The sequence below is a fragment of the Phaseolus vulgaris genome, chromosome 4, assembly GCF_000499845.2.
Source record: "Phaseolus vulgaris cultivar G19833 chromosome 4, P. vulgaris v2.0, whole genome shotgun sequence".
In the NCBI taxonomy this organism is placed as follows: domain Eukaryota; kingdom Viridiplantae; phylum Streptophyta; class Magnoliopsida; order Fabales; family Fabaceae; genus Phaseolus; species Phaseolus vulgaris.
The window spans coordinates 7857613-7882218 of record NC_023756.2 but is presented as its reverse complement, the minus strand read 5'-3'; the positions used below and the strand labels follow the sequence as shown (position 1 = coordinate 7882218).

Genomic DNA, 24606 nt, shown 5'->3' with positions numbered 1-24606 from the left:
ACAAAATGATAAGAAAAATGAAAGAATAAGAATTCTTTAGAGTAAATAGGAACTTTACTCTGTTTGCAAATATAATTAGATAGTTGAATCATTGCATAATTTTTCCAAAAAAATAGTTAAATGATAGTATATTTTTTCTAAAAAAATAGTTAAATATAATTATTATGAAAATGGACTTTAAGCCTAACTCAACCCCATAAAACCGGCTCATAAGGTTGAGGTTTGCATCCACTTATATACAATGAAAGACTCTAATCTCTAGTTGACGTGGGATCTCCAACAATAATCACAAATAATATCTCGTTAAATGATTGTATATTTTTTCCAAAAAAAATAGTTAAATAAGATAGTAATATAACTAGATTATCTCCTTTAATACAACTATTTCAACTAAATGAAAGACAAACAAAGTATGTGTGTTCCCAACTTTTAAAAAATTTCTATTTATTTTAATGAGTTAAAACTTAGGATTTATATTAATTTTAATTTTATATGTTTATTTTAATAAAATATACGTATTATTATTTTTTGTATTTAACATTTATAATATATGATTTTAATATATAGATTGCAAATTTTCGTAAAAAAGAAAAAAATAATAATTATAATGTAAAGTAGAAGAAATAAATTAGTAATATTTGTAGTTATTTTGAATGGATAAATAGTTTATTTCTTCTATTTATTTATTTTTTTACTTTTTTGTATAAATAATAGAAGGATACTTAGGATAGCTACAAAGATACAAAATGTAATCATTTTAAAATATAATTAAAAGTGATACAAGAATATGAAATTTGTATATTGATTATAAATTTATACAAATAAATAACATATAAAAAGAGGATCAAACATATATGTGTTTTGTTATTTTTCTTAAATCAAAATTATAATTTTATCATTAAAAACCTTTATGATAAGGGTTATGCTATTTTGACACCTTACTCTATCTTACACCCACAACAAAATATTAATATTTATAATAAAATAAATTAAAAAAATATTTTTAATAAAAATATAAGTAAAATATTAAAAAATATTTTTAATAAAAATATAAGTAAAATGTAAAATATTAAAATAATTTTTAAAATTAAAAAAATTATAAATTTTATAAATAATTAAAATATTAATATTTATTGAGTTGTAGGATGATGTAGAAACACATTTATTTTGAGAGAGGATATCCACAAAAATTATTATTTTTTATTTATAATTATTGATAACATCAAGGGTGTGAACGTAAATAGTAGAAAATGGAGGGGCATGTGAAATCGCAGTTGCCACTTGAGGAACACAGTTAACGATTGATTCACCCGGGGAAATTCGTTGAACGATAACGTCGTAACTGATCCATTTTCAATCCTTCAAAGATCAATCAACACTGATTTCAATTTCTGTGTGAGCTATGTAATTTTCATTACCTTACGTATATTTCTTGACTCCTAAGCATTATTTATCTGTAGTGTGATTTAAATTTTACAAGCTTCATGATTCTATGCTATGTTTGATTTCTTTTCCTTTTTGTTTTTAGTTGAGATTGAATATTAATTAGATTTTCTACCAATATCAATTTGTTTGGAATGGTACTTTTTGTTCTTGTTTGGGAAATTACCCACTCGATCAGATACTGCTCGCGGTACTTGGTTTGGAATTGTTTGATTGTGTGAATGAATTTCGTTTCTAAAAGGATAAAGTAAGTAATCTTTGACATCGGATGAGAAATTGAGTATGATTTTCCATCATGTTCATGATTTGTTACACATATCACGTATTATGAATGGATGATTTTTTCGTGAGTGAGTAGTATGTGTTTGGTTTGGTATTTGGAATTTTGGATCCACTTTTGACTGTATCAGACACTAAACCAAACTTGGGCTACCTTTTGAAAGTTAGGTGCTCAATTTGGAGGAATTGGTCTTGTAGGAATTTGTGCTTTAAATTTATGAACTGTTTTTCAATATGCTTTCTGCGATTAACATCATTGAAGGATATCTGGTTACTTGCAACTTGTTTGTTTGATGCCAGATACAAGGTTATATTTGTTTGGTGCTGCTGATAGAGGATGTCGTCAAGTGAATGGCATGTTGAAAGAAGGCAAAGTTCAAATGAATCCCCTTTATCAAGGGATTTGGAAAATGCGCCTGAGACTGGGTCACTCTCCATTGTTGTACTTGGTGCTTCTGGTGATCTTGCCAAGAAAAAGACGTTTCCCGCACTTTTCCACCTATATGTGCAGGTTTGATAATCTAGGATTTCTGTGTTAAGTAAAGGAATAAAGAATAACCTTTCTGGACCATGTTATTTAATGCTTTGTTCTTTGAAAGACAAAAATAATTGTATTAGATAGGTTGAGTACATGACATACTAACAAAATTGAAAATTTGATAAAGTCTAACTAAATCTCAGTTGCTGCTAAAGCTGTCATGTACAAGACCTGATCCAACACTAAACTATCCAATACCCTGCACCTATTAAATACCACCAATAGCTATAAAATCAGTACGTACTGATAGAAACTGAGTAACTAATTTCCGCCAGGATCAAGAATGGAAGGAACGAGTTCGGCAGGGATGAGAAACTGAGGGACCAAAAACCTAGCCTATCCTGAGTACATTAGGAGGAGAGAAGAGGGAAGATGCTTTCACTGAGGTGGTGCTTACAGTCCTGGACACTGTTGTCCTGATAAGAATTTAAGGGTCATTATCTTGGCTAAAGATGAGGACCTCGGTTTGCAAGCACAATGAGGTTGAAGAGTTCATAGAGGAAAAGCGGCCCGAAGATTTTGATAGAGAATGTTTGCACATGGATCTGTCTATTTTTTCCGCAGGGGGAATGACACCAAATCAGACTATGAAGTTGCAAAGAAGAGTTAATGGAAGAATTGTTTTGGTTCTGATTGATAGTGGGGATAGTCATAACTTTGTCTCAGAATGTTATAATTCTAATCTAGCAATTGTTCCGAAAAATGTCTCTCTATTCATATATTCTACCTGAAATTAAGATTTGATTAAATTTTAATTGGATGTGAATGGCCTAACACATTTTCCTCTTTTGTCTGGACTTGGAAGTTGAGACTGGATATTTAAACACTAGTTGAAACCATTTAATAGGATTTTGATCTAAAATCTAAATGGTCTGTACAAAAAATTGGTTTATGACAAAACACACTGACATTGTTTGATCCGTGTAGCAAATCCACTATGACCAACGGGGTTGGATCTAGTAGAAGGGGCTAATTCTCACAACATGCGGAACCAAAGTTTGAATGCTGGGAGAGGTGTCCTAGATCTAATACCCGGGAAGTAGATAATGTCTAGAGGAAAATAAAGTGGGAAACCATAAAAGCTATATTCTACACGATAACCTGAATAGATATCTATCACTGATTCATCTTTTACTAGGAGGCCTTTTTAAGTGAAGTATGTTTTTCTAAAAGTAACCAACAGTTGTTCTAAATTTTGGTGACCTTTTGCAGGGATTCCTACCACCAAATGAGGTTTGTATTTTTGGCTATGCTAGGACAAAAATCACTGATAACGATTTGAGAAACCGTTTACGTGGGTGAGTTTTTTTTTAAGTTGCACAATCTATATCTTAATATATATATATATATATATATATATATAAAATAAATTAAAAAAAATCGGAAATCAATTTCTTTCTACTATTTCACAACCATGATTTCTTTTATGTAAGTATAACATTATTTTAATTCCAGCAGTCTCCTGTGAAATAACAGAGCATATTTCATGGATCCGTGCTTACATAACATTAAAATTTTATAGCATGTTTGGTAAAACTTAATTTTGGTAAAAAATTCACTTATTTCTCAAAAGATATTTAATCTAACAAAATTAAGTGACTATTTCTCAAAAATAAACTGAACCAAATATGAATCTGAAGTTTGTTCCATGGTTGTTGTCTTATATGTTTGCTTGCTGCTTCTTTCATTCTTGTTCTATATTCATGATATGTGGCTTCATCATCCCTTCTTATTTAAGAAGATTCTAAGTACCATAAATGATCAGAAATTGGTTGTTGTTTGATGTGCAGCTATCTTGTTCCTGGCAAAGATTCCTCCCTTGAGCAGTTGGAGGAAGTATCAAAGTTCTTGAATCTGGTTAGTGTTGGCTGCCGTGAATCATTTTATAATTTTCTGCTATTCACTCACTAAAATTACTCATCTGATTGATCAAACGTTCATTCTTTTTCCCCTTTCTCTTCCCATTAGATCAAATATGTAAGCGGCTCTTATGATTCTAAGGATGGTTTCTGTAATTTGGATAAAGAGATTTCAGAGCATGAATCTTTGAAAAGTAGCGCTCAGGGTCCTTCTCGAAGGCTTTTCTATCTTGCCCTTCCTCCTACAGTATATCCATCAGTTTGCAAGATGATAAAGACTTATTGCATGAACAAATGTAAGATTTAGCATCCATTGTTTTGACATGAATCTTGTAACATTTGGTTGCTAACGTTTAGTAAGAACTCTTAACTGGGAAAGAATAACAAACCTCGTATGCCATAGCTCAAGACCAGCTAGAAGTAATTCTCAGTCGGACAACTACTCTAGTCTGTACTTCAGAGGTCACTTTCAACTCTTCATTTTTTTTTAAAACTAAAATATAAAATGCAGATTTCTTGTCTTCTTTCTTTGTGATTTTTTTTTTCTTGATAACACTGGATGTGCTGTTTGTCTATACTGTAAAATATAACTGCTTCCAGAGGATGAAACGCTGCTTTGATTTTGGGTTTACTGCATAACTACAGGTGGCTTTGTCATATTTTTTGTATTTATGTTAGAAAATAATTCTGAAATAAACTTGGAAGTCTGTTTCATAGATATCTTCAACTAAACAGATCTCAGGGTTTTAAGTGCCTTGTCAGTTTTTTAGTTGTAACCTAGATGATTGCTTCAAGTTTGGTTGCATGCTCTCACTTACTACAATTGCTTCAATCCTCAATTTTAGCCACCTCAAAATATGTCTAATTCTGGTATGCAATCGTCATCTGTTAGGAATCAACACTATTTTCAGAGAAGAACAATGAAAAGACAATCAAAACTTATTTATTTTACCAAACGTACAAAAAAAATGTTCCAAAACTATAATATACTGAATTTTGTGGTTCCATTTGAAGAATAAATGGTCTTTCTAATACTGGAAGAGGACGTGGTGGTCATAGCTCCATTCAATGTCTTTTTTTTTTTTATCAACAAAGAATAAATAAAATTAAAATGGGACACTTCAGGGGTGTCCCAACCCGTATACAATAGTCAAGAACTCCATACAACAGAAGCTTTTGGTTCTTGATCACCATAGAGAACCTACTAGACTCACACATTGATGCAGTAAACAACCTGCAGGCTACTAGAAACCAGCACATGCCTTAGGTCAATCAGAACCACTAGAAAACAGAAAAGCACAAAAAACAGTGGCTTCAAAACTGTCTAAGTTTGGTTGCATGCTCTCACTTGCTACAATCGCTTCAATCCTCAATTTTAGCCACCTCAAAATATGTCTAATTCTGGTGTGCAGTCGTCATATGTTAGGAATCAACACTATTTTCAGAGAAGAAAAATGAAAAGAAAATCAAAACTTATTTATTTCACCAAACATACAAAAAAAATGTTACAAAGGAGCATTGTTAGGATATCAGGAGAAGAGAAATTTGTTAAAATATTTAGAATATTAATGAGTTCGTTACTTACTTGAAGTGTTTGTTAGATATAAATAGGAGGAGAGAAGGGAAAAGGATGTTAATTTTGTAGATTGAGCATTAGCTCTTTGTGAAGCGTAAACCCTTGGATCGAGATAGAATTCTTCTATATCTTGTTCTTTTAATTCTATTCAATAAAATTCTTTCTTTTCTTTTTCTTTTCAATTCTTGGTTCCTAACACCTTTCCACTGGATTATTCTAGTTATAGGTCTCTCAAATCTCAAAACTGTCGCCCTTTCCCTCTAAGCTTCCTATTAAAGGGCTCCTTCCTACTAACTACCTTAGAATTGTATTCTTAGTTTTTCTTTTTAAACCTCCTCATATAATAAACCTGCAATCCTGTCTTGTTATTGTGCTTGCTCCTGCCTAACACCATCATCCCAAGGAAATGCGTCTAATTTCTCTACCTGGCCTAAGTTGCATCTTCATGTCCAACATTGTTTTTATTGATGATTTCATCTATTTTTGTTTTGTAGCTGATCTTGGTGGGTGGACTCGTATTGTTGTTGAGAAGCCTTTTGGTAAGGATCTAGAATCTGCAGAGCAACTCAGTACAGAGATTGGAGAGTTGTTTGAAGAACCCCAGATTTATCGTATTGATCACTACTTAGGAAAGGAACTAGTGCAGAATATGGTAGTACACGACTACTTATTGGCTCTCTTTTGTTTGCTTCATAAACTTGGCCTAAACCCTCTACATTTGACTTCTATTTACTAGTTAGTACTTCGCTTTGCAAACCGATTATTCATGCCGCAATGGAACCGTGACAACATTGCTAATGTGCAGGTGAGGGAGTTACCTTTGAAATCAAAGAAGGCCTTATTAGTTGCCTTGACAATTCGTATTTCTTAATTTGCCTCATCGTAACTGTCAAATCTTTTTTTGTGTTGTCTGTTATTACCTTGTTCATCTACTTATGACCAAACATTTACATGCCACATTTTCAAATTGAGTTTTTGGCTGTTTTTCTGTGGCAGATCGTTTTCAGAGAAGATTTTGGAACTGAAGGCCGAGGTGGATATTTTGACCAATACGGGTATGTGTAGTAAATAATTTATTTTTTAAACTAAGCTGCCTAATGACAAAATCACAGCCATAATAGGTTGTCAAATGAAGTAATATTGAGAAAACAATTGTGTATACCGATTTTTTACTTTTGTTAACGATGTTGATAGTGAAACTTCTCTAGCTTTTTAAGTACCATCTGTCAATGCTTAAGCTTTATTGTGTATTGTTTTATATTATTGCGATTAAAAAAAACCCCAAAATCATTAACGTACTTTTTATTTGGCAGAATTATTCGAGATATAATTCAAAATCATCTACTGCAGGTACGGCCTTTATTTTAGACTGAAAAAGATCTTATATGTCTTTTTACATTACTATTACCATGGTTGACAATACAAAATTATCAAATGCAACAATATTGTTTAAATTCACTTCCCTCAAAACTTCTAATGTTACTAGAGTTATTTTTTGTAAAACAAAATAACGTTGGTGTGGAAACTAAAGTACTAAATATTTTTTTGTTGAATATTTATGCATTGCTTTTTAATATTCAGGTGAATAATCATATTGAGAGATGAATGTGTACTAGGAATAAAGAAACATTTTCCATTCAGAGATTTGGAATAAAGAAACTTTTATTGCTCATTGCTTATAATTTTTTTTGTCATGCACGGGTTCTTCGGATCCACTTGGTCAAGGACTAATCCCGCTTGCAGTACAGTGACTTTCGCTAGAACCATTGAGTTTTCGTATTCAGTGGGGATCTAACACAGGTTCCCTACTCATGAATTGACCCCACAACGTGTGTCTAACCGTTATGCCAACTCATTGGGTTTGCTGATTGCTTTTAGTGACTTCCCATATCTTGGAATTTCTTTACCTATTAAAGGAAAAGAAAGAATAGGGTAAATCCCTTGTGTATATTGAACACATAGGGTTATGTTTATATAGGAAAAAGAAACATATGGGCTAAGCCCATTACATAAATATGAGATATCTAACAATATCTATAATATCTCATAATATCAAATAATATCTAATTATATATAATAATATCTAACACTCCCCCTCAAGCTGGTGCATATAGATCATATGTACCCAGCTTGTTACAAATGTAATCAATCCTAGGTCCTCGTAAGGGTTTAGTAAAAATATCTGCTAATTGATTATTTGAATTAACAAACTCAGTCTTGATATCTCCTGATATAATCTTTTCTCGAATGAAATGACAATCAATCTCAATATGTTTTGTCCTTTCATGAAAAACTGGATTTGAGCTAATATGAAGAGCAGCCTGATTATCACATATCAGTGTCATTTGAGTAACCTCTCCAAATTGCAATTCTTTAAGTAACTGTTTAAGCCAAATAAGCTCACAAGTAGCCGAGGCCATAGCTCTATATTCTGCTTCTGCACTAGATCTTGCCACAACACTTTGTTTCTTGCTCTTCCAAGAGATCAAGTTATCACCAATGGAGACACAATAACCAGAAGTTGACCTTCTATCAGATGGAGATCCTGCCCAATCAGCATCTGAATAACAAACGACTTTAGTATGGTTATTATGACCATATAACAAACCTTTTCCAGGAGAGCCTTTAATGTACTTCACTATACGAATGACTGCATTCCAATGATCTTCACATGGAGAATTAAGAAATTGACTCACCACACTGACTGCAAAGGAAATATCAGGACGAGTAACAGTGAGATAGTTCAATCTTCCAACTAATCTCCTGTACTTCTCAGGATCTGAAAGAGGCTCCCCCTGATTGGGTAGAAGCTTGACGTTGGGATCCATGGGAGTATCAACAGATTTCGAATTCATCAACCCAATTTCCTCCAAAATATCTAATGCGTATTTTCTTTGAGAGATAACAATACCAGTATTGGATTGTGCTACCTCAATCCCCAAGAAATATCTGAGTTTGCCAAGATCTTTGGTCTGAAAGTGTTGACAAAGGTGTTGTTTTACTTGTGAGATGCCATGGTGATCACTGCCTGTAAGAACAATGTCATCAACATATACTACAAGATAGATACACCCAGCACTCGAGTGACGATAAAAAACTGAATGATCGCCTTCACTGCGAGTCATACCAAATTGTTGAACATTGCTAAATTTTCCAAACCAAGCCCTAGGAGACTGCTTGAGGCCATATAAGGATTTGCGAAGACGACATACCAATCCAGAAGACTCCCCCTGAGCAACAAAACCGGGAGGTTGCTCCATATAAATTTCTTCCTGCAAATCCCCATTAAGAAAAGCATTTTTAACATCCAGTTGATAAAGAGGCCATTGTTGAAGAGCAGCCATAGCTATGAATAAGCGAACAGAGGTCATCTTTGCTACTGGAGAAAAAGTATCACCATAGTCTAAACCAAAAATTTGGGTATAACCCTTAGCCACAAGACGAGCTTTGAGACGATCAATAGTACCATCAGGACCAACTTTGATAGCAAAAATCCACCTGCAACCAACAACAGATTTCCTAGATGGTAAAGGAACAAGTTCCCAAGTTCCATTATTCTGAAGCGCATTCATTTCATCAAGCATGGCCTGACGCCAACCAGGATGGGCTAAGGCATCACCTACAGATTTTGGAATGGATATAGAAGAAATAGACGAAAGGCAGGTATAAAAGGGTTGAGATAGTCTATGGTAACTCAAAGCAGTATAATGTGGAGAGGGATTACGAGTAGAACGTATACCTTTACGGATAGCAATAGGAAGATCAGGTTCAACAGTCGGAGGTTCAACTATAGGAGCCGGAGGGGGATGAGGTGTTGGCACCAGAATAGAGTCTGCTGATGGACGATGAGACGGTTGACGACGACTATACACCTGAAGAGTTGGCGGCGGTGGTGAATTGTTAGGAGCACTAGGCACAACAAGAGGAATATTAACTTGATTAGATGAAGAAATTGAAGGAGAAGGACAAGACTTAAAGTAAAGGGAAGATTCACTGAAGGTGACATCTGCTGAAATAAAATAACGGTTTAAAGACGGTGAGAAACATTTATATCCTTTTTGTGATCTAGTGAACCCTAAAAAGACACATTTGTGTGACTTAGGAGATAATTTATCAAGACCAGGACTAAAATTATGAACAAAACATGTGGACCCAAAAACTTTGGGAGGTAAAGAGTGGAGAGGGTCATGTGGAAATAAAATAGAATGAGGAATTTTGTTATCTAAAACTGAAGATGGCATGCGATTAATGAGATAACATGCACTAAGAACAGCATCACCCCAAAAACGCTGAGGAACATCACCATGGATTAAAATAGTACGAGTTGTTTCAACAAGATGTCTATTCTTGCGCTCAGCTACCCCATTTTGTTGAGGTGTATAAGCACATGAAGTTTGATGAAGAATACCATGAGAAGCCATAAAATTTTTAAAAGAATGAGAAAGATACTCACGTCCATTATCACTGCGCAAAATTCGGATGGAAATTCCAAATTGATTTTTAATTTCATTGTAAAATATTTGAAATATAGAAAACAACTCAGAACGGTTTTTCATTAAAAAAACCCAAGTACATCTTGAATAATCATCAATAAAAGTAACAAAATACTAAAATCCTAAATTAGACTTAATACGACTTGGTCCCCAAATGTCAGAGTGAACTAAGGCAAAAGGAGATGAAGCACGTTGTGAGACACTACGAGGAAAAGAACTACGAATGTGTTTCCCTAACTGACACGACTCACACGATAAAGTAGACACATTAGACAAACTTGGAACAAGCTGTTGCATCTTGGCAAGACTAGGATGACCCAACCGAGCATGAATGAGAGATGGAGAATCCATAATTGCTCCAACATGTGCAGAGATCTGTAGTTGATAAAGTCCATGAGACTCACATCCGGTGCCAATCATCCGTCCCGAACTCCGGTCCTGTAAAGTAACAGAATCTTTGGTAAAAGAAATAACACAGTCAAGGGAACGAGTGAGACGACTAATGGATAATAAGTTAAATGGAGACCCAGGGACATAAAGAACATTATCAATAGATAAAGATGAAAAAAGATTAATAGTACCAACACCATGTGATGGTACCCTATATCCATTGGCCATGGTAACTGAAGGTAAATAACCCGTAGTAGATAGGGAAGAGAAAAAAGATTTATTACCAGTAATGTGATCAGTGGCACCTGAATCTAGAACCCAAGGGCCATGGGAAGTGGAGTGAGTGAGGCCAACAAAAGATGTACCTGAATGTGCAACAGAAGCCGTGGAACTAGGGTTCTGACGATCCTCATACCATTTAAGAAATTCATTGAAAATAGCAGGCTGGCTTGGGGTATCAATTGAAGTATGGTCCATGGTAGAAGGTTGCACAGGGGCAATTTGAGCAACCGCAACAGATCTAGGAGGACGACCATGTAAGGCATAACATCTGTCAATTTTGTGGCCAAGTTTGCCACAATGGTCACACTTGTGACGCCCTTTGCCCGGCTTGTGAGGGCGAGTACGATCATTATGCTGAGATACTAAAGCAGAAGAGTCATCAACATGAGACGTTATATCAGCGATGTGTTTACCTGGCACGCGCAAAAGGGTAGAACAAGTGGAAGTAAAATTGGGCACAATAGGAGATCCCAAAATTTGATCACGAACGTGAGAATAATCATTAGGAAGACCATGTAAACCCAATAACATGAAGAACTTGGATCTTTGTTCTAGTTCTTGAGAAGGAGTAGAGGCAGGAGGTAATAACTCATTAAAATCATGAAGAAGAGCATGAAGTTTACCTAGATATTCTGTCATTGTACCATCAAGACGTTTGGGAGCAACAATTGTGAGAAGATTTTGACACACACCATAAAGACGTTGAGTATCATTTGTGTATAATAATTTTGCTTGTTCCCAAACTTCTGAACATGTTTCATAGGTACGAAAAATTTGTTTTAAAGATGAGTGAATGGTCGATTTGATAACAATGCATAATTGAGCATCAATTTTCGACCAACGAACAACCTCATTTTCAGCAAGAGTAGGATGAGTAAGATGATCAACATAACCTTGACTCTTAAGCCATAATTTAATATCTGATGCCCAAGTGTCATAATTGGTTCCATCCAATTTGTCAATGGAAAGATGAACATTGACGTAATTAGTATAAATAGATGAATCCGGCATAATGACTGAAGAAGAAGCCATAGTGGCAGCGGAAGCGGAAGAAGCCATAAAAGATAAGGACAAATCCAGTCACCGGTTAATTGGCGGGAGCAACAAAGATGAAGGCTCCGACAACGATTCCGGCGAGATTCCGGCGGCGTCTCCGGCGAAGGTTCGGCGAAGGTCCGGAGGCGGGTACGGCGAGACAGTGGGGGTGGTGGCTGGAAAATTCCAGTGAATAGTGGATTCACCAATAAAAATTGAACCCTAAACCCTAAACTCTAACCTTATGCTCTAGATACCATATTAAAGGAAAAGAAAGAATAGGGTAAATCTCTTGTGTATATTGAACACATAGGGTTATGTTTATATAGGAAAAAGAAACATATGGGCTAAGTCCATTACATAAATATGAGATATCTAACAATATCTATAATATCTCATAATATCAAATAATATCTAATTATATATAATAATATCTAACAACCACTATCACTGATTTGTTTTTAGTTTGCTTTAAAAAAACAACATTAAATCATTTAACTTCTGATTTTATTTTCCATTTTAAGCATTAAACTGAATTTCAAACAGACCTTTGCAATTCTTCTAAAAGTGCTTGAATCTTCCTGTAATCAGTGATTATAAGACCAACTACACTTCACAGTTTTTGCAGTGTCTACAGTTTTTTCGACTATGTTTTATGTCAGACTATATCAACCCAATAAGACCTATGATTACTTCATAGTTTAAATCACGTTAGTCTAATATGTCTATCTTATTCATTGTTTTTCTACAAACTCAGGTTTTTTGCTTGGTTGCTATGGAAAAACCAGTTTCTCTCAAGCCCGAACACATTCGGGATGAGAAAGTGAAGGTTTGTCTCTTTCCATTTAATTTTTATGAAAATTGTTTTTGTCCTATGTTAGACATCAGAAACAAGAAATAGGAAAATAACAAAACAAGTGAAATGATATCAATATTATTACTCAAAAAGGAAAAAGAAATTCAGTAGGGTGAAGATCCTACTACCATTGAGCAAGTTCCTTCACCTTTGTTAGATATTATTAGATATAATTAGCTATTATTAGATATTGTCCCACACATGAGTTGTCACTCTCGGCTTGAGAGGGTGTGTTGGAGATCCCGCATTGACTAGAGATTAGAGCATTACATAGTATATATGTGGGTGCAAACCTCCCCTTATAAGCCGGTTTTATGAGGTGGAGTTAGGCTTAAAGTCCACTTCTTAACAATGAGCAACTCCACCTTCTTGACAGATTGCCAAAACTCATCAAACGGGTTGTTGTTTGGGTCAATGTAACCTCTCGTGGCCAAGCCATTGGCATTTGTGATTCCACTATTTCCTTACAATTAACTCCATGAGTTTCTCATGGTTGGAATCAGCCTTGAGTTTCATAACCTGCAATTTGTTTTTAAAGTCAACAACTTCTATCTCAAGTCAATGACCTTATCAATCATTTTCTTTGGTGACATTTCCTAAACCACTTTTGACCACTAGGCTATTCACTCTTATCTGGCAAGTCAGACCAAATGTTAGAGATCAGATATAAGAAATAGGAGAATAACAGGATAGGTGATATAATATTAGTATAATTACTCACAAAGGAATAAGAAATATAGTAGGGTGAAAATCCTGCTGTCACAGAGCAAGCTCCTTCAAAGAAAGCAACATTCCCTATCCAAAACAAAATTCCCAAAATCCCGACTTCTTTCTCTCCTATTTTTCTCCCCTGCATTCTCACTACCCCTCTCACTCATTAATTGATTATGTTACATTACATCTTTTTTCACCTCAGCATTTATATTCATACATACCCATTTTTTTCTCCTTTTATAAACCCTCCAAACCTTGGACTTACTACCAACATCTAAGCCCACATTCCTAGTCCCGTCATCCTTTTCTTGCTCTCTTGGTTTGTTCTCTTGTTTTGTTCATAATTTGTAACTCACAACTAGATCAACAAGGGTTTTTATCTGTAATGAATTGAAACTTGACACAATCCATCTTGATGATTACCTAGAATTTTGACTGTGTTCCAACCTGAGTCAATACCACCTTCTGATTGATACAAAAATTGCAGGTTCTTGAATCAGTACTGCCTATTAAAGATGATGAGGTTGTTCTTGGACAATATGAAGGCTATAGAGATGATGACACTGTACCTGACCATTCAAATACTCCTACTTTTGCAAGTGTTATTCTGAGAGTACACAATGAGAGATGGGAGGGTATGTGAAAGCCTATCTATCTTGTTCCTGAAACAAATTTGCATTTTAAGTTCAGGGACGCATTTCTGACATTTCTTTGCTTTATTTATGCTGAATTTTAGGAATATAATTATTCAGTCCATCTTTTTATGTGTATGTTTGAGTGCATTATTTTGTATTTTTGTGCTTTATATTTCTGTCCATTTGATCAATAGAATTGCAATTGAGACATTTTCACACCAAGCTCCTTTCTGATGCTAGGTGTTCCATTTATACTAAAGGCTGGGAAGGCCTTAAATGCAAGAAAGGCAGATATAAGAGTTCAATTCAAGGATGTTCCTGGTGATATTTTCAAGTGTATGGCACCAAATTTTCAATGTTTGGGTGAACTCTCTTCAATTCATGCATCTTTAATTACATATAGTAAATAATACATCAATCTTGACCATGAAATTTAATATATCTATTTATCATCCATCATGTGCAGTCAGATACAGTTTATAACCCATTACTTTGAAAAATAAGGCATTTTTGTGATAGGATTATCTAGTTAGTAATTTTTTGTACTTCGCTGTTCAAATAGAAATATTTGGGTATGTGCATAAAACCATCTTATTTCTGCAGAAAGTAATGTTTTTATTAGTGGTTCATCTGTATGATCCATAATTCCAACAAAGGCAACATGCATGAGGAACTTGTTCTTTATTGACACAGTATATATGCATTGAAAAATAAAATAAATATTAGCTAGAGTGTAATTTTTCATTGGTGATAAGTACAGAAGTACATATTGATCTAAATACCAACCTACGTTTAGACCTTATTGTAAATTTATTCTTGTTTTAGGTCAAAAGCAGGGGAGAAATGAGTTTGTTATACGCCTGCAACCTTCAGAAGCTATGTACATGAAGCTTACAGTATGTATATCATGATGATAACACTTAAACGAGAACTGTTCTGCCATTTGTTTGGCCTAATTACCTCTGGAAGTTTCATTTGTGTCATTGAGGAAAGTATTTTTAAGTGTAGAAATTTAGATATTTAGTGTATGTATGTATTAAAAAATGCAAAGATATCATGACAGTTAGGAATCAATTATTCTGAAATGCAAATGGAAACTTTGATTGTTAATTTGTGGTGAGCTTCTGCAACATCTTATCTCTTTACTTGTTATCTTGAGTTCATGAAAGAACTCTATATGTTAAATTCTTTTGGAAATATACTTAATGCACTTAGGAAATGGTATGTTTGTATCGCATATCACAAGATAAAATGCATTTAGTACTTAAGAGTATTAGTTTCTAGGAAGTTCTTCTTAATTAATAGTAGTCTCAGAAATAGTCTCGATCCATTAAGTCTATTAAGATATATATGTGGATGATATGTAGAAGATATTTTTCACATTTTGACTGAATAACATAATATTTCAATTTTCTAAATTCTCACTACAATATTCTTCTATATCTTCCTCTAAATCTCCGTTCATAAATTCAACATGTTATCTAAGTGTATTCAGTCCTACAAGCATCACATGCTACATGTCTAGTCCTAGACATGAAGGGTTTGTGTTAAATACCGCAAGTGGTTAGGAATATGGCCAGAACTCTCCACAAGAGTGAGGCATTTCTCCTCTCTTGAGCTAGCCTTATTGTGTGAGTTATGTGCAATTCATTTCTGATATGGTATCAGAATATACCATCCACTTTTATCTGTCTTGTCACAGTTCAGCTGACTTGCTTTTTGTCATCATCACTGCTTCTGCTCAACCAGTTCTAAATCACCTCAACTGCTAAACTAATTCGATGATATATCTAAGAATGGGCTATTCTCGGATTTGTGCAGGTCAAGAAACCTGGACTGGAGATGGAAACAATTCAAAGTGAACTAGATTTATCATATAGGCAACGTTATCAAGGAGCAACCATTCCAGAGGCTTATGAACGTCTAATTCTTGACACGTATGTTGCTTTTACAACTTCATGTTTAATTGTTTAATGGCTTGTTACCAGAGAACAGCATCTCAAGGTGTTAAAAGAGTATACATGAATTTGGAATACATGAAATACTTATAGTTTGAGTTAATATCAATGACAAACGGATTTTTCTTTTACAGAATTAGAGGTGACCAGCAACACTTTGTTCGCAGAGATGAGTTGAAGGTAATATCAGTACATGCTTCATAGACCCATTTCAACATTAATTTTATTCACGAATTCAGTGATTGTATTTTGTTTCTTATCAGGCGTCGTGGGAGATCTTCACCCCTCTTTTGCACCGGATAGATAAAGGGGAGTTCAAGTCAATCCCTTATAAACCTGGAACAAGAGGTCCTGCTGAAGCAGATAAAGTATTGCTGGAAAAAGCTGGTTATGTTCAAACACACGGTTATATATGGATCCCTCCTACGTTGTAGAAAGAACAGTTTTATACTATCTTACACTGCCTTAAATTTTTTATGCTTACACTTGATAAGCTTGCGAAGATCTCCTCGGAACAAGATTCTTCCTTAATGGGTGGTTTTATCAAACATTTTGAATAAATGTGGTTGGCATGGTTTATGTAACCTCTGCAAGTGCAAAAAAATGAGTGGTTTACATGGTGTAAGTATTGTGAATGCAAAACAATGAGTGGTTGACATGGTATATGTATTGTGCATACAAAATAATGGAAAATGAAGTTCATTTAGTAGTATTTGTGTTTCATTATGCAATAGTCTTCATTCATTGATGCACAATCTCCAAATCAATGAAATTTCTATTCAATTTAGATTTTGGTATAATTGTTTATGATAAAATTGAATTGATGTAAATAAATTTGTGTACGGGCAATAATCCGATAACATCTCGGCTTACACCAAAGGCACCTAGGAATAAAATTTGTAAGGTTTTTGCTTCGTGCACTCCCATTTTTGAACATACATCCTCATGTTAAGGAAATGACATAAATGCCCTCACGGGTTTATAATTAAAAAGTAGGTTTTTTTATTTATTTTGTCCTTCCCCTATTTTCCTTGTTGTTGCATTATTCAGGTTGAATTGTGGCTGCGGTTTTGTTGTTGTTTACTTTGCTTTGGTTACCCTCTAGTGTTTGGTTGTGATTTTCATTCACTTTTTTTTACTGAGTTTCGACGGTCATTGGCACCATTATTATACGACGAACTTTGTTGAGGAGCTGCAGGTTTGACCTTTCTTTTGTTTTCTAGAAAGTATGATTCTTTCTTTTGCTTTCTAGAAAGTGTGATATGAAAGAATTAGGAATTTGAAGTCTAGGATATGTACATTATTCTATGACTTCTAGAATAAACTTTTTGGACTATGTTTTGGAATAAACTTTTCAAAACATATTTCTAGAATAAGCTTTCTCCAAAATAGTATTTTTGGAATATGTTTTAGGAATTGTTCTTTCCGAAACATACTCTAAAAGGACTATTCTGAAAAGTTATTTCGAAAAACTTATTCTAGAGATATGGGTTTTTTTTATGACTATTTAGTTGTTAAATATTAATTTTATTCACGTATGTGTAGAGACATATGGTGAAAACTAGAGAAGGAGGTTCTCAGACTGATCATATATGCTTGATTGTGTTGGTTAGAAGAAGAGAGTGGGGTGGTGCTAGTAACATTGTTGAAGGTGACAAAGGTGAAGAAAATGTGGTAGTTGAGAATGTGAAGAAAATGTGGTAACTGAGAAGGTGCATGTAATGGAGGATGAAATCTATCCTAGAGGGCCAATGGATATGTCATTACTTGTAATTTATGAAGATTATGTGGCTAAACAATTATGGAATGGAGTGGTAAGTAATAATGTTGACATATATGCATTGAAATTAATGTGTTATTTATTATACCCCAATTCTCAAATTATATTCATTGGCTATTGGAGGATTATAGTGAGCTGAAATTAGTGTCTCATGACAGAAAAATGAATAAGTTGGGAGCTCCACATGAATGAATATAAGTTGTAGTTGAATTGTCAGGTTTTGTTGGTCTAATTCGTGCTAGTTACGACATTGCAGACAAAGGATTGTTGGTTGCCTTGGTAGAGACCTAGATACAATTTTTTTTTCATCTAACTATTGGGGAGTTGACCATCATATTAGATGATAAGTAAAATTTGTTGCACCTGCCCATTGTTGGGGAATTCAAAATTTGTGTATTTATTATGTTTTTATCCCTTGCCTCATCACCACTTATAGCTTGTCAAGAACCACCAAAATCTACAAAATAGTTCTAGCCTAAACACAAACCCTCACATAACCAATATTTCTATAAGAAATCAATAAAGAAAACTCACCACCACCATCTCCACCTATCTCTTGACCATCAACCTCTAGGAAACCCTAATCTCACCAATAATTCATCCAACCTAGATCAATACCTTCCTTTGGGTTTTCGTAACATAACTTAACCAATAGCTTTCAAAAAAAGATTTATAAAGATCACCAAGAACCTCCACCTACATTGCTTCACAAACTCTATCCAACTCTCTCCAAGAATTCCTAAAAGATTCACACACAAAAATCCCTTAATTAGCCTAGATACATATCCTTACCTCTTATAGGCTAGCTGAGACAAAACCTTACCAAAAAGAATCAGAAATTCCAATCTCAAAAGCTTAAATTATTTTGACATTTCCCTTTAATTTGAAGCTTGGGTGGACTTTTCTTGACAATTCTTATAAACCTTAAGTTGGTTTCCATTAATGACCCTCTACAAAAGTAATGCCTCTAAAGTATGGAATCTACAATAATCATCTCAAAAAGTAATATCTCTAAAGCATGAAACCTACAATGGTCATATAAAAAATAATGATTCTAGAGCATAGAACCTACAATAGTCATATAAGGACGCTTATATAAGGATGTACAAAATTTCACTCCTAACAATACAAGTACTCAAAGGCATTCCTGACTATCTCATCCTAATTTCATTAAGACTAAGAACCATAAGTATTATCAATTTTCATTTTCATTTCTAACTATATAGAAAAAGGTGAAACTAAAAAGAAAACTATTGTGGAGAAGATATACAATAAGTTTCTTCCTAACATAGTGTATTTTCATAATTTGAATATTATTACAATGGTTTTCCTCCCAATCTAAACAAAACTAAAAATGTGTATGGAATTGGATAAGCTTCTAAGAGCTTTTTGTATTGCACTGATGGGAAAAAAACACACGCGAAAGCAACACACACAATCACGAATCAATTGTAGAAAAATAAACGACACAAGATTTAACGTGGTTCAGTCGTCAACTGCAATCTACATCCACACAGGCAACTATTAGGTTTTCATTTTATCTTGTTGTACATCAATTACAAGTACAATGATCTCTTTAAATAGAGATTATAAAAGGGACACAATGATTAAGCTCACTCACTAAACATGGTGTCTAGTCAGACCAACTCAATTGGCCTTGACTTCATACCCAACAATCTCCCACTTGAAGTCACGAAACAATGTTCACCTACGCTTCAACTGTGTACATGTACTTCTGTAATTTGTCGACGGAACTCACTGTTCCACCTCTAGTTGCCACCAGCCTTCTTAATCATTTTGAAGATTTCGTTAAAACTCCCCTGAGTTTCAACACGTCAGTCACTGACGCGTTCTTTGTTCCTACCGGCTCTCACTTACAAGAACTTCCAGATCCTGGAACAACCTGAGAACAAACACTCTCCATATTCAACAAGAAATTTTCTGGAGAAGTTTCAATCGTTGGAATACTGGTTGTCCTAACCCACTGTCATTTAGGAACCTCAACTGAAGCACAACCCGTGCTCCCACTGCCATAAGTACCTCTGACTGGTCTACCTGAACCTTTCCATGCTCGTTCATCCTGAATCTGACTTGTGGCTCTGGGTTTCTCTCTTGTAAAGACAACCATCATCTGCCCACGAGATTCTGTGAACCGGACTTTGTTTATCTTGTGAACTGGGATGGTCACTTCCACATACGGTAATTCGACCATATACAACGAACCTCTCTTTCTTTCGTAGGCCATGATAAGATTTCCCTTGACGACCTCCACTGTTGATTTCCAAACTTCACTTCATGTCCCTGTTCGTCCAACTGCCTAACAGAAATCAAACTTTTCATCAAGCTTGGAACAACTCTGACATCCTTCAAAGTCCAAAAACCAACTGATGTCTTAAACACTATGTCACCCATGTCCGTAACATAAAGAGTTCTGTTGTTCGCTAGTCTTACCTTTCCAAAGTCTCCAATAACTAGATTTTGCAATGCTTCAGAATCCATGACCCAGGAATCCACATTGTTATCCGCACAACACACTAAAAGATCCTCGTTCGCGAAGTCTTCTGCAATGTTGACTTATTTATCATTTGGGCATTGATTCCTGAAATGCCCCACCTCCTTCTAGTTCCAACATGTTACACTTGAGCAATCCCGAGTCTTTGACTGACTCCTTCTTTTGTTCTTGCTCCCACTATCTCTGATATTTCTCTTACCTCTGGTGACATATAGCGATTCACTAGATAATTCCCCAAATCTCCTTCTTCGGACATCATCGCCAAGAATGAGATCACGAATCTTCTCAAAAGTGAATCCATTGGATCCTGGTGAACTGGTAACTGCAGTAACAGTTCCGGACCAACTGTCAGGCAAAGACAATAGCAGTAGTAAAGCTTGAACTTCATCATCGAACTTAATGCCCACTAATGTAAGTCTGGCTAAGATCAAATATTGATGTTCTCAGTAACTGAATTGTCTTAACTTCGTGCCGCAACGAAAAACAACCACACCCCGCGCCTAACACTGCACCGTCACTGCTACACCAACAGAAAAATGCACACGCCACCCTGCATTTTCCGTCACTGCCATCGCACTGCACCTCCGTGCCGTCTTGCTCACCGCAAGCACCTGCACCTGCGATTCGCCGCCGCACTGGTGCATTGCCTACCTGGACACGACCCTACTACGAGCAAGCCACCTGCACAACGTCGCGACCCACACCACTGCACGTCACACCGCTTACTGCGTGCACCTGTCGCGAGTCGCAGGTCTGGGCTGTCGCGAATCCTGGGCCACCATGAAACTCTAACTTTGGAAGCTCTAAGCTAGAAATCTGATTATAATATATCTGAAGGATGTTTCAATAGAATAGTCCAACTTATGGGGGAGACTATGCCCAAAGATCATCGAATGGTTAATAATTTTTTCCAAGCTAAGAAGTCGGTGGAAAAATTGGGTTTGGGTTGTACGAAAATTGATTGTTGTCCAAAATGATGCATGTTGTATTATAGGGAACATTGTCATAAAAGTATAACTAATTGATTTATTTGTGGAATGGAGTGATATAAGACAGTCACTAGGAGGGGAATTGAAAAGAAAATTGTTGTTAAGAAAATGTGGTACTTTCCCATCATTCCTAGACTTAGAAGGTTATACTCTTCAATGGCAACTGCACCTCACATGAGATGGCATAGTGAGAATCAAAGGGACTCGTCTATTTTGTCTCATCCATCTGATGGAGAAGCTTGGAAGCATTTTGATATAATGCATCCAGATTTTAGTCAAGACCCAAGAAATGTCAGATTGGGTTTATGTGCAGATGGGTTTAATCCTTTTGGTCAATATGGAAAAAGTTATTCTTGTTGGCCAGTTATCCTAACCCCATACAATCTTCCGCCTTCCATGTGCATGAAGAGAGAGTTTATGTTTTTAACAATCTTAGTTCCAGGTTTTTCAAATCCAAAGCATAAGATTGACGTGTTCTTGCAACCACTTATAGATGACTTATGCACCTTGTGGACTGAAGGGATATTGACTTATGACGTGTCACTAAGGCAAAATTTTATGATGAAAGCTGCTTTGATGTGGACAATTAATGACTTTCCAGCTTATGGCATGTTATCGGGTTGGATGACTTCTGGTAGACTTTCTTGCCCTATATGCATGGAAAGAACAAAGGCATTTTATCTTAGTCATAACCACAAGATATTCTTTTTTGACTGTCATCGTCAGTTTCTTTCACCTGATCATCAATTTAGGAAGAATAAAAAGGCATTCAAGAAGAAGTTTGTTGAGACTGATCCCCCTCCTCCACGTTTTTCTAGTCTTGACATTTGGAATAGGGTTGCACACTTACCAGTTTGCACTGAATTACAAGAACAACACAATATTCCTGAATATGGTATTAAACATAATTGGAAGAAACAAAGTATATTTTGGAGGTTGCCATATTGGAAAACTCAACTTTTACGTCACAATATTGATGTTATGCACACACAGAGAAATGTGTTCATGAATGTGTTTGAAACTGTGATAGATATCAAAGGAAAAACTAAGGACACAAACAAGACTCGATTGGATGTAGCACAAATATGCAATCGAAAAGAGCTAGAGTTGAAAGACATTGGTGGTGGCAAACTTATCAAACCAAAAGCAGCATATACATTTACGAAATCCCAAAGAGTCTTTATTTGTAAATGGGTTAAAGAACTGAAGTTTCCAGATGGATATGCTTCCAGTTTGGGTAGATGTTTAGACCTTAATCAAGGCAAGTTACATAGCATGAAAAGTCATGATTCTATGTGTTCATGCAACGTTTGCTTCCAATTGCATTTGACGCATTACCAAAATCAATCTGGAAAGTTCTTATTGAACTTAGTCTTTTCTTTTGAGAATTAAGTTCCACAACACTAAATGTTGAACACCTAAAAGTTATGGAAGAAAATATTCATGTGTTATTGTGTAAATTGGAATAAATATTTCCACCAAGCTTCTTTGATTCCATGGAACATCTTCCAATTCATCTACCTTACGAGGCAAAAGTTGGTGGTCCAGTCCAATATCGTTGGATGTATCCATTTGAGAGGTATAAAATTATTAATCACTATTATAACATTTGTTGTTTATTTATTTAATATTTAAATTATGTACATCCATATTATTTTTTAGTTTCTTACACTCCCTAAAAAAAAGTAAAAAATAAAGCGAGGGTGGAAGGCTCTATTTTTGAAGCTTACTTGGTGGAGGAAACATCTACATTTGCCTCATTTTATTATCCTGATCATGTTGAAACAAGAAGGACTAGGATCCCTCGTAATCTTGAAGTAGGCGAGGGTTCTTCACGTGCTCCTCCTATTTCAATTTTCAATTATCCAGGAAGGGAAATCGGAAAATGCATGACATATTATCTAAATCAAAGAGACTTTGATGCTGCCCAATTGTATGTTCTTCAAAACTGTGAAGAGGTTCAACCATACTTTGAGTAAGATGAAATTCACTCATTTGAAAAGAAAGTTAATTATGTTGCATGAGGTTTGAATAATCAATTTCTTTGTTGCAGTATTTATGTTGAATATTTAAGAGAGATTAGTCCTACTGCTTCAGAAGCTCAAATTGACCAATACATTTCATCCTATTTTGCTACATGGTTCAAACAATATGTAGGTTTTTAATTTTCCTTTAATTAAAAATTTATTTTTAGATAGACATTGTGTAATTTTTAACCTTTTGTTTAGGTTCTAAATCCAGAAAATAATATTGAAGATCCATTATTGGTTAACTTAGCATGGGGTCCTAAGAGAAAAGTTCGATCATGACCTATCTATGTTATCAATGGATACAAATTTCACACTGTTCTTTGGAGTGAAGGCATGAATTCCACTAACTATGGTGTTTATGTACGAGGAACCAATGGTCAATCAGAGTTAGATTTTTATGGAATATTGTCTAATATTATTCAATTGGAGTATACTGGATTTCCAATAATGAATGTAGTTCTCTTTCAGTGCGAATGGTTTGATAATACTCCTAATATAGGAACTAAAGTAGATAAGAACTATGGCATTGTTCAAGTAAAAGAATCACGGAGATATAATAAAGCATATGATCCATTCATATTTGCACAACAGGCAGAGCAAGTTTATTACACCAAATATCCAGAGGGACACCAAGGTTGGTTGGGAGTAATTAAAACAAAAGCTCGTATTAGAATCATTGATAACATAGTAAGTGAGATTGAGCATGACACTTCATACCAAGATGATGAGCTTCTACAACTTGAAGTAGTGCTACATGTTGATCCAGAATTCATTCATGATTCTCTTGCTGATGTTGATGGGAGGGGAGAAGAAGTAGATCTGCAATTACTAAATGAAACAAACATAGATGAACAATACGAGGAGGAATACATTTCAAGTGAGGATAATATTGAGAGTCATTTTAGTGACACAGATACCTCTTCGGTAATTCATGCATTAAAATTTATTGTGTACCTTGTTCAAATTATCTTTAACATTAATTTTATTGTGGTTTCTCATAATTGTAGTGAAGAACAGGCAAGATAACTTACCTATTTGGTTGTAGAAAACACAATCAGGTTTGAGTCTTTTGATCGTGATTACTTTATTTATTTATTCAAAATTGATTGATCCACTTTGATTATTGTATTAATTATATCTTATATATGTAATATGTTTTACTTGTAGATGACACCAAGGGGTAGAGTTGGTGGTCGTAGACCACCTAATCGTGGTGGTCGAGGTGTTCGTGTTGATG

At 34.9% G+C, this 24606-nt stretch overlaps 1 protein-coding gene across 6 annotated transcripts; it reads left to right on the top strand.

The window, feature by feature from the left end:
- The first annotated feature begins 1225 nt into the window (after positions 1 to 1225).
- On the top strand, positions 1226 to 16770 carry LOC137837142 (glucose-6-phosphate 1-dehydrogenase 6, cytoplasmic-like). 6 transcript variants are annotated; one of them, XM_068646014.1, is made up of 16 exons: positions 1226 to 1404; positions 2023 to 2233; positions 3473 to 3558; positions 4051 to 4117; positions 4229 to 4415; positions 6190 to 6347; positions 6432 to 6500; positions 6692 to 6750; positions 7009 to 7045; positions 12653 to 12724; positions 13953 to 14100; positions 14341 to 14436; positions 14926 to 14996; positions 15922 to 16037; positions 16193 to 16238; positions 16322 to 16770. In XM_068646014.1, the coding sequence occupies exons 2-16, from the start codon at positions 2060 to 2062 to the stop codon at positions 16490 to 16492; spliced, it is 1557 nt and encodes a 518-aa protein (XP_068502115.1). In that variant the 5' UTR covers positions 1226 to 1404; positions 2023 to 2059; the 3' UTR covers positions 16493 to 16770. The 6 variants fall into 6 exon arrangements, with proteins under 6 accessions (XP_068502115.1, XP_068502117.1, XP_068502118.1 ...); XM_068646016.1 differs by having other exon boundaries at positions 1239 to 1395; XM_068646015.1 differs by having other exon boundaries at positions 1283 to 1423.
- The last annotated feature ends 7836 nt before the right edge of the window (positions 16771 to 24606 follow it).

Coding starts and splice junctions, on each gene's coding strand:
- LOC137837142 (XM_068646014.1), top strand. CDS start 2,060: ATGTCGTCAAGTGAATGGCATGTTGAAAGAAGGCAAAGTTCAAATGAA. Junction 3,559..4,050: donor TTGAGAAACCGTTTACGTGG/GTGAGTTTTTTT, acceptor TTTGATGTGCAG/CTATCTTGTTCCTGGCAAAG. Junction 6,751..7,008: donor GGATATTTTGACCAATACGG/GTATGTGTAGTA, acceptor TTTATTTGGCAG/AATTATTCGAGATATAATTC.